Genomic DNA, 10,264 nt, shown 5'->3' with positions numbered 1-10,264 from the left:
GGACTCGTGTGGCAAACATGTCCTCTGAAAATTCATAAAAGTGCCCTTATTTTCTATTTCACCCGGCTCACATTTCCGTGGAGTTGATAAATATTCACGCCTGAATGCCACCTCTGTCCCCAGGGGCTGTTTAGTAGTGAGCTTTTTTCCTCTTCTTCCCCCCACTGTGCTCTAAATTTGAAAAACTGAGCTTTTTTCCCTCTTTTCTTTTTTTAATTTGCGAAGAACAAATGAAGGCGCAGGAACTGATGGTACTGAGTGGCAGAAAAGGAAATACAGAAAAACGAAACAGCTCTCAGGTTTCTTCTCAATAATTTGTTTGCCTATGGCAACGGCTTGGTTTTTTTCTTTGAAACATAAAATGATTCCACACAGCTATGAAATAACCATTCATTTAAACTCTTAAAGGTCCACATATACGACACATGCACATGGTGATATGTAGCAAAAGGTCTCTACATAAAAACCTGTGTATTTCTTACCCCGTAATTCATCCAATTCATTGATTTGATTACACTTAAAGTCTTTTTTCCACAGTAAACATTTATGAACAGCCACTGTTTTTACTCAGTAATGGTCATTTTATGACAAAAAAAAAAAAAAAAATCAGCAGTGAGCTTTTGTTTTGAAGGGTGATGTTCAGTGTGTGGGTGTACTTAAAAAGATCTGTGATTCTGCAGCGACTGTACAGACTGTATTTAATTTTTACCAGGGATGGGCATTTCAAGCATAATTACAGTCGCTTATCATATCCGAGCAGTCCTCAACTGCCACCTTCTGGTAACAACAGGACATTACATACAACCAGGTGACACCCCCCAAAAAATTATGAGGAAAAGAAACAGTTATATAAACAATTTGAGATTTTACATAAATAAAAGTGACCTATTAAGCTCATTTCCAGTTCCACACTTTTATTCCTGGACTGTACTACACCCAGCATGCATGTTTGTGCACCACCGTGCTGCCTTTGGATAACGCATGGAATCATCTAGACTAGCTTTGCATGATTATGCTCAAAATAATCCTTATATATCTTATACTAGGCTGTGGGGGCAGCCTCTTAAAAAAGCCACCTTAAGTAGTCTTTAGACTGAACGTCTGTCTGGCAGAGATTACTATTATTATGTTAAATGGTCAGATATTCTAATAAGATGCTCTGTTTTATGTACAGGTAATCTCATTATAAATAACTAAATAAATGTATTTTTTAAGTAGTTATTTGTAGCTGTTTATAGTGGAGACAGGAAAATGGTGCTAATGCCAATTTCTTGTGTTGGACTGACATTCAGTGAGCCAGTTACCCACTTTGCTTAGATTCTGTCATCATATCATGGACATGTCACCTGAAATCTACTTAACAGATTTTATAATTAAGTTTAATTTCCACTACTGAGCCATTTAACGGTAACAATGATCAATTCGGTGGACAACTAATTTAGAATTCATCCAATGTGCACAATTTTCAACAGGCTTGCGCTTACCTATACTCTTTTAGACCGGTCTGTTGTCCACCTCGTATCAGATCGTACCTTAAGGTCCAAATTAGTCACCTCAGCCGCACAAGAATCCGGGTCAGTGGCAACAAGTATTAAATCCCGGTTCTTTTGTATTCTTTACGGCCAAAAAGACACAGCTCAGAAGTGGTCCTTTTACTTTAAAAATGATCTTTATTTTACATATCCGGGATATGGAGACCTGAACACAAAACACACAACCCAAGGTCTGAAGCACAAACGGAAGCCTAAGTATTTATATACTTGTTCTCCACGTCACACCACACTTTAAGTTTCGATCCAACAGCCTAGTTGGTTTCACTTTCTAGCTGCAAAAGCACGCTCTGCAAAAGCATGTAATTTCCTGTCAGCACTTTTGGCACAGAGTGTACTCAGAGTTGGGCCTTTCTTATAAAGCAATATAATCAGCATATAAACATTTAAGATGATAAATTTAAACCTCAGCATTGCCTCTGAGGTCCTGCTCAGGCAAACTTACCCTGTTTACTCCCAGAAGTAGCGCAGGTACCATATAGTTTCATTCTTGAGCTGAGGACCAAACAGAGGGTTGGTCTGGGCCAGAATGGCTATCAACCAACTAGAAAGAGAAAGTGAGAGAGAGCAGATAAATGACAAAGCACCATCAGTGTGGTGAAAGAACATGGGTGCATTTATCATGGTTGTAACCAGGTCACGGTACCATTCGATCGTATGAGCTGGAAAAAAAAATCTGATTCCAATTGAAGCAACTTTTAAAAAAATGATTCTGTTTAGGGCTGTTCGATATGACGATATATATCGGATGACGATATAAAAACGCTATCGTTTGTTTCGTGGTGTCGCAAAATAAACTGTTTACGGCAATATTTTTTCATCGTTTTGATGGTCACTGTAGTGGCTATATTAATTTCTTAAAGTTCTCTCTTTCTCTTATATTTAATATAACCACACTACAGACGGACAAGCACCTGTTTTTATGCGTTGTCGTTAGCAACAACGACAGTAAAACCTTCGCATGTCCGCTTGTTTATTTTCCACATAAACCTTTCACAATAAAGCTCAAGATCCTGTTGAGACTTCAAAATAAACGGAATCACGTGAAAGATGCAGAGTATTTACGGATGAGAAGCAAGAAAGAGTCATCAGGTGCTAAAAAATAAACCTTAGACTCAAACGTTAGAACAGGCTTTTCCTCGCAGCACGCCGTGTAATAAATACTCACAAAGAAAACGGTGGCCTTTACAACTTATGTCTAAAAATGCATCGTTTCACGCATCTGTTAAAACACTCGTTTCCAGGTACACGACGCCCAGCTGGAAACACTTCACGCGAGTCGAGCTGCCCGAGATTCACAGAATTTACAGAAAATGTTAAATTTTTGTGATTTATATCTTTATCGGACGATAGAATTCTTATATTGGGATATGAGATTTTGGTCATATCGCACAGCCCTAATTCTGTTAATTTCTATCTTTTTAAAATACAAAACTGACATGAGAGAGAGGAGTGCGACCTTCATCCCTCTTTACTGGACTTTAAGTCAGACGCTCTTCTGGGAACTTATTATAGAGTCAATTTAGAAAAAGTGATTAATAGCAGATTAAGAGTCAGGCACAGCAACTTAAGCAGGACGCTTATTTGTAAAGGTGAAGAAAAAGGAGTGGTGAGGGTCTAAGAATCAGTCTCTCTGAGTGGTCTTGACTGAGACGACAAAATTACTTTTTATCTTTATGAAAGCAAAAGGACACTTCAGAAGATGTGGACAAAGAATCGAGGCAACGACTGACTGTTAAAAGAAGGATGCAGAACTGCCCCACATAATAATAGTAATAATGAAAAACAGAAGAAAGATGAAATTCCAATCTGGCTCCTCTAAATGTCAATGTGTTAGAAACCCTCCAACACAGTTTGCATCAGTGTCAGCTTACACAAACACTTTCTGTTATTATCTCAGGGCTTCAGTAAAAATACCAAAAATAAGAAAAAGAAAACAGATTGGCTGTAGTGTTCTATTTGTAGCCAGTATCTACTGCTGAAGTTCTGCCAGAGGCAGAAAACTGGGTCATAAATTAGCCGAAGCCAACTGTAGACACTTGTAGAAAGCAGTCTGTAGCCTGAGCGAAGGAAGAGTTTATCCAATGCAGAGAAACATGAAATGGAAAAGAAGGTCTCCTCGTTTGTTCACAGCACTTTTAATAAACTGGTTAAAACCTTTTCTGCTTTTATTTTTCTTCCTGTAAGCCAATCTGTGCATGTTTTTAAACGCTCTTCGTAAATAAGCTTGTTATTATTTTTGGGAAAAGAACAGCAGACACTCACGACACACAGCGAGATTTGTGGAACAGATCTGTACGGCTGATCCAGGTACATCATTTCCAGGCTAAAACTGTGCAAACAGTGTATGTTTACAGTACGAATGCTGTTGTTGGTGGAGGTTTATCCTGAGGGTGCCCAGCTCCCTCTAGTGGTAGAATGATAATCTTATTTATGCACATCCCACCTCTTCTTGCATCCCCATTTTTTAATCCCCCTTAAAACGGCGACTGCTTTCAAACTGAACATTTCTGATGATAGACCAGAGGACCAGAGCCCTCCTACACATTTGCAGGTCCCCCACAGAGCCATAGCCAAACGAGTGCACGGTACTGGTGTTCCCTGAAAATGAATGCTGATTGCCATGTCACTTTGTGTATATGCCAAACTGCTGTTTGTTTTATAAAGCATTTCAGTCGGGACCACTATGCTGAGAAGAATATTGTTACTGTCGTGGTCGTTTTCATCTGCTGTAATTTACTTTAGCTGCGCAGCTCTCCTCTGGGACCTCTTTTGACCATTCCATGTGATTACACACAAAGCTGGAGGCAGTGATAGAAGAAGCAGGACTTAACCGCAGTACAGAGCAGATATCAGAGACAACAAACACATTGATGAAATATGAATGCAAATATTAAAACACACAGACTGCAAACAAACACAAACTATGAATTATTTTTATTTCATGCTGAGGTGGATGAAGATGTTTTGATTACGAGCTGCCATCAACATAATCTGCTGATTTTTCCACACTGATTCATTGGGGAGGCTGCGGGTTGCAAAGCAGTTTGCAGCTGTGCACCAACTGTAGGCTACATGAGCTTAAACAGCAAACCCTTTATGAGATTTATCAAGGATAACAACTGAGCCATTACTGATACTTCCTGCCACTGAGATCCTTCAGTCTTTGTTACCTGTCTGGGTTCATTCCTGTGTTTCAGTAGTCTTATTAGTATGCTGGTATTTTAAATGTAGATATGGACAAATTACAGACACATAAGGCCAAATGAAAGATTTGAGTCAGCCCCACTAGGTGCATACACATATATATGCATCTACAACACTGGGACACTTTAGAGTTCATATCTTTTTCAGTTTGACCTTCGTTGTGCTATCAGACGAGAACAAGCCTGGTTAGTTTTCTCATCTTTCGGATTTCTGTCTCAACCAAACCCCAATTTGTGCTCTTTCTCGCTCTCTTATTGCACTTGGGAAAAACAAAAACAAAATAAAACTCGTGTCAGCAGGAATCAGCTGGCTGATGGCGTTGCTGTGACTCAGCTCGTCAGGTGGCAGATGTTTTACAGGGTTTGTTATCAGTGTGTAACTTGACTTCTAGGGCCTCCAGCACACACGGGATGTTGTTAACCCAATGCAGAAGTATCCTCCTTGTAAAATGTAAAACAGATGTCCCATTGGGCATAATTAATGCTTTTGAGAGAAAGAAAGGCAGAGAGCATCCATTTTCCTTGATTTCCCTCGCCTCCCATGAAAGCAGCATGGAGCTGTTAGCTGATAGAAATAACGAGTTAAAAGTTGGATTTTAGTTGATTCAGTTGAGTAAAAGTGTTTTTATTGGTGAGAGTTGATCCACAAGGTTTACAAAGCGTCTTATTTTCCTTGACATCAAACAGCACGTCTATCCTTACTGCACAAGGCGACCACTTCCAAACTTGGCTCGCCTTTCTACACAACTTAACTGGTTCTATCTGGGTCTCATCTCCATTTTCACCTTGTTTATTGAAAAAAAGTGTCAATACATTTCATCAGAGTTTTTGTCCTCATGCATTATCATCTTGTTTTTGTAGAAGAAAACTATGACGAACATTATTGCTTAATTAACAACCTATTCATCACTGTTGCTTTTTAAAACGTAGCTGTAGATCTTCTCGCTTCATGTGTATCAGCACGCACGAGTTTCCACCACATGACCTGCTGCAGGTTCTGACTACAGTGACTCTCCAGCACAGAGCAGATTTTAAAGAGTAGAGCAAGAGTTACGTGTGCAGCTGCAGTCCCAGATGTTGGAGTGTGGGTGACTGTGGGAGTGAGATCATCAGTGGGCAAGCAGCTGAATGACACTGAGGACTGGCTCAATATCAGCCTGGCAAGAGTTCAACGGGCACACAAACAACACACAGGAAGGGCCAGACCTCAATGGTAAGCAGTGACTGAACTTTCAAAATAAGAGCAAGGGGACTGCCTGCTAGTGTTGTTCTGTCAGATAAATTGTAAAAAAAAAATCCTAACGTGAGTCACCAAATATATTTCCACAGCAGTCAACATTCCTAGGCAGGTCACTGACCTGGTCTGTGTGTGAGGAAACACTGATGTTTATTTTCATACTTCATATGTTGGTCACTAAAATGCTACAGCCACAAAAAACATTTTATTTACAGTAAAAAAAATTTTAAAAATAAAAAAATAAATAACATGGTTTCATATTCTTATGAAACCAATGGTAACTTATGTCATGTATTTGGCAAAAATTTACCCTTGGAGATAGAGCCAGGTAAAAAGACCCTGTCCCCTCTGTGCCTCTAAAAATTCTCAATTTGCTAGTAAGCCTGTGGCAAATACAAATCAAATCAAAATACATTTATATAGCACATATTAAAACAACAGTGTTGACCATAGTGCTTCACAGTCAGTAAAAACATGAGACAATTAAAACAAACAATAAAACAGGACAACAAACAATAGGTAACAACACAATAAGCTAAAACAGCCAACTAGTTAGAATCAAAGGCCGAAGTAAAAAGATACGTTTTAAGACGTGATTTAAAAGACTGGATAGACTCGGCAGTACGAATATGAACACGGAGGTTATTCCAGAGTCTGGGTGCCACGGTTGCAAAGACCCGGTCACCTCTCGACTTCATTCGAAACCTAGGTTGTGCTAGGAGCCTGTGATTGGATGATCTAAGTGCTCTGTTGGGATTGTATAAGAGGAGTAGTTCTGAGAGATAGGTGGGCGCTAAATTATTCAGAATTTTAAAAGTGAACAAAAGAATTTTAAAATCTATGCGATATTTAACATGTAATTTGGCTAAAATTGGAGTTATGCATTCATAGATTCTCGTACCTGTTAAAAGACGCGCAGCTGCATTTTGAATTAACTGAAGCCGGTAAAGAGAAGAGTGTTGGAGGCCCGAGTAGAGGGAGTTACAGTAGTCCAATCTGGATGTGATAAATGTGTGGATAAGCTTTTCAAGATCCTTTAAAGGAAGGAATGGCTTTGCTTTAGATATGTGACGCAACTGGCAAAAGCTGTTTTTTACCACAGTGGACACCTGTTTCTCAAGTTTAAAAGAGCCATCCAGGAACACTCCAAGGTTCCTTACAGTGAGCGAGAGATGGCTAGCGAGAGGGCCTAGGGCATCAGCTAACTGGTCTAGCGGAGTGTGACTACCAAAGACTATGATTTCGGTCTTATTCTCGTTCAATGTAAGAAAATTATGTGATAACCAAATTTTAGCTTCATGCAAACAGTTGAACATCAGACCCTTTATTAGTTACACCTCACTAACAATCTCTATCTTTCGCTCTCCAAATCTCAAAGGTGCTCTATTGGATTAATATCTGGTGACTGTGGAGGCCTTTGGAGTTCAGTCAACTCACTGCCATGTTCAAGAGTTTGAGACGATTTGAGCTCCAGCGTGTAGCAGAAGCCATTTCCCCAAATCATTACACGACAGCTAACTTGAACTGGGGACACAAGGCATGGTGGATCCATGCTTTCATGTTCTTTATGCCAAATTCTGACCAGACCAACCAAAGGCTGCAACAGAATCTAAGACTCATTAGACCAGACATTGTTTTTACAGTCTTCTAGGGCTGCTCGATTATGGCAAAAATGATAATCACGATTATTTTCACTGAAATTGAGATCACGATTATTTACTAAACTTTAAATACAATAAAGTTGCAAAAAATAGTTTCCCACCACAGGAAATTTATTTTGAGTGTCTTCATAGTTTTATTTTGGAGATACAGTTTTTATATACTGCAGGAAAAACAAAAAACAATCCTATGATGCAAATTTGCAAAGAAAACAGCAGGTGCATCATTTCACTGTGGGAAGTGTTACGAACAGCTGATAGGAACGGCAAAGCGTGTTTCTGGAATATTATGTTTTTGTTCCTGCAAGCGCTTTTTATGCAATTTTTGCAAAGCTTTATGTGGAAGGAAACTGTGACCGAGGACAAGCTGATGGCATAAGATGTAAGTACAACTCCTCCGGTTTCATATGCAAAACAAATTATTGCGTTAGCTTACACGGTTCAGGTTCTACAGGGATTTAAAAATAGTTACACAACACGGAGCGTGCTGCTCTGACCGGATTTAAAGGGTTAACAATGACTTTAAAAAATAATATAAAATAGTGTGCAACACCACTGAAGTTTTTTTACCTCTCTTTTCAACCAACAGCAGTCACTCTCCTCTCCAAATAACTTCTGCTTAGCTTTCCGAGCTTCCCTTGGGTCCTCTTAATCAGCGGTCTCCAACCTTTTTTGCGCCACGGACGGTTTATGCCCGACAATATTTTCACGGACCGGCCTTTAAGGTGTCGCGGATAAATGAGGGAGGGGCTAATAATCGGCTCAGTCATTTTTAATGATCGTTGAAAGCCCAGATCGTAATCGTGATTAAAATTCGATTAATTGAGCAGCCCTACAGTCTTCCTTTGAAAATGTTTTGTGAGTTTGTGCTAAATAAAAGAGCAGGAGTGGTAACGGTGTGGTCTTCTGCTGCTGTAATCCATCGGCTTGAAGCTTCAAAGTGTTGTATGCTAAGAGATGCTTCTGCACACCTCAGTTGTAACAAGTGGTTATTTGAGTTACTGTCGCCTTCCTATCAGCTCAAAGCAGTCTGGCCATTCTCCTCTCATCTCTGGCATCAACAAGGCATTTTAGCCCAGGTTACTGCAGCTCACTGGATCACCATTGCTTGGCACCAACAGCCATTCCCCATTCAAAGTCATATTTCAATCACCTTTCTTATCTATTCTAATGATCAGTTTGAACTTCAGCAAGGAGTCTACATACCTAAATTCTTTAAGTCGCTCGAATGTGATTGGATAATTAGATCCCTGCATTAATGAGCCCTTGAGCAGGTGTACTTAACAAAGTGGCCAACATGCAAAATGACAACAGCTACATACCAAAGAAGAGTAAGCAAGTAGGTACTTACAACAAGTAGCAACAGATCGCTGTAAGGATCAGACTGGTGACAATCACACTGTCAGAGAGAGCAGAGGAGTCAGAGTCACACGTGCCCACTTTTACTATTATAACATTCATAAGCAAACATTATTAAAATTAGATCCCTAGTCACATACTGAGCAATACTGGACATTAATGCACAAACGATAGAAATATTGTAATCACACAGTTTTTCAAGGAGACTGGCCCTGACTCCACGACTTACAATCTTCCCCGTACTCTGCTTTTCACAAATAAAACCATCAGAATGACTTTTGTCCAAACGAGCCGACTCGACCTTTGAAATTACTGGTAGTGTGTGTGTGTGTGTGTGTGTGTGTTTGGATGGAGGGATAGCTGAATGACTGTTTCGTGGATGACGCTGGGCCTCCATCACCAGAAGAGGATCAGGAGCACGCTCGCGCGCGTCGCATATGTCTAAAGATTCTTTCCGACCGACACAGCGAAAACACTAACAGCAAGGAAAATACAAGTATAGTTACAAAGTATAATAATAACACTGTCAAATGAAAGGGAACGCAAAATGATGTCGTTAATTGTATCCAATTAAAAGCAGTTACACCACCTACCCCCGATTGGGTCCTTTGGGCACTAAAAACGGGGCTACGACCCCCACCAACGCCCATAACGTGGTGAAGCAGATCATCGGCAGGGCGAGAGAATGATAGACCATGGCTTCAGTCCGCAGGACCCCGCAGATGTACAAAAAAATCTCTGCTTGTCCTTTTGAAGATAAAAATGCTTCAATGGCCGCTGAGCCAGTCTGTCGCTTCTGTTAGGGACCCGCCCAAATCTGTCGCTGCTGTCGATGATTGGTTGAAAGCTCTGCTAAAGCGACGTTTTATTGGTTCAGCCTGCTGTCTTTCAGCATTACAGAACGGGGGGATTGGACGGATGTATATGCCAGCAGATTAGAGGCAAGTGCAGACCCCCTCACCATCACCACATCACACACCATGCTTTCAGCAGAAATCTATATATTTAATTAATTAATTAAACCATAACCAAATATAAAAATTTCTAATAAGTTAAGTTTCCATATTTGTTTTTCTGCTACAGCTTCTTATTGTATACTTCCTTTTAGTAAATGGTACTGGTATTCTAAACATCCAAATATCATGTCACATTTGACCTCTGACCTCACTGTTACATTTCACATCTGCTCAAGTAAACCCTCAAATACATTGTTTTTTTTACAAACTGAACTGGAATGACTGACTGTTCACTTTA

At 39.9% G+C, this 10,264-nt stretch overlaps 1 protein-coding gene across 1 annotated transcript; it reads right to left on the bottom strand.

Annotated features, from left to right (window-relative positions):
* Window positions 1–2,000: 2,000 nt before the first annotated feature.
* Window positions 2,001–9,707, bottom strand: atp6v0e2 (ATPase H+ transporting V0 subunit e2). The gene is made up of 3 exons (XM_085355537.1): window positions 9,604–9,707; window positions 9,003–9,050; window positions 2,001–2,094 (listed from the first exon to the last, which is right to left on the bottom strand). The coding sequence occupies exons 1-3, from the start codon at window positions 9,705–9,707 to the stop codon at window positions 2,001–2,003; spliced, it is 246 nt and encodes an 81-aa protein (XP_085211663.1).
* Between the last annotated feature and the right edge of the window lie 557 nt (window positions 9,708–10,264).

This window comes from Diplotaxodon limnothrissa, linkage group LG6, assembly GCF_057381915.1.
Source record: "Diplotaxodon limnothrissa isolate DT_005_m linkage group LG6, D_limnothrissa_male_GT1.1, whole genome shotgun sequence".
Classification (NCBI taxonomy): Eukaryota; Metazoa; Chordata; class Actinopteri; order Cichliformes; family Cichlidae; genus Diplotaxodon; species Diplotaxodon limnothrissa.
This window is presented reverse-complemented; position numbering and strand designations above follow the sequence as displayed.

Bases quoted from the DNA above. Each gene is read 5' to 3' on its own strand.
- atp6v0e2 (XM_085355537.1), bottom strand. From the start codon at position 9,707: ATGGTCTATCATTCTCTCGCCCTGCCGATGATCTGCTTCACCACGTTA. The intron at 9,051-9,603 runs GTAGGTGGTGTA...TCTCTCTGACAG, and splicing joins CCCAAAGGACCCAATCGGGG to TGTGATTGTCACCAGTCTGA. The intron at 2,095-9,002 runs GTAAGTACCTAC...TTCTCTTTCTAG, and splicing joins GCGATCTGTTGCTACTTGTT to TTGGTTGATAGCCATTCTGG.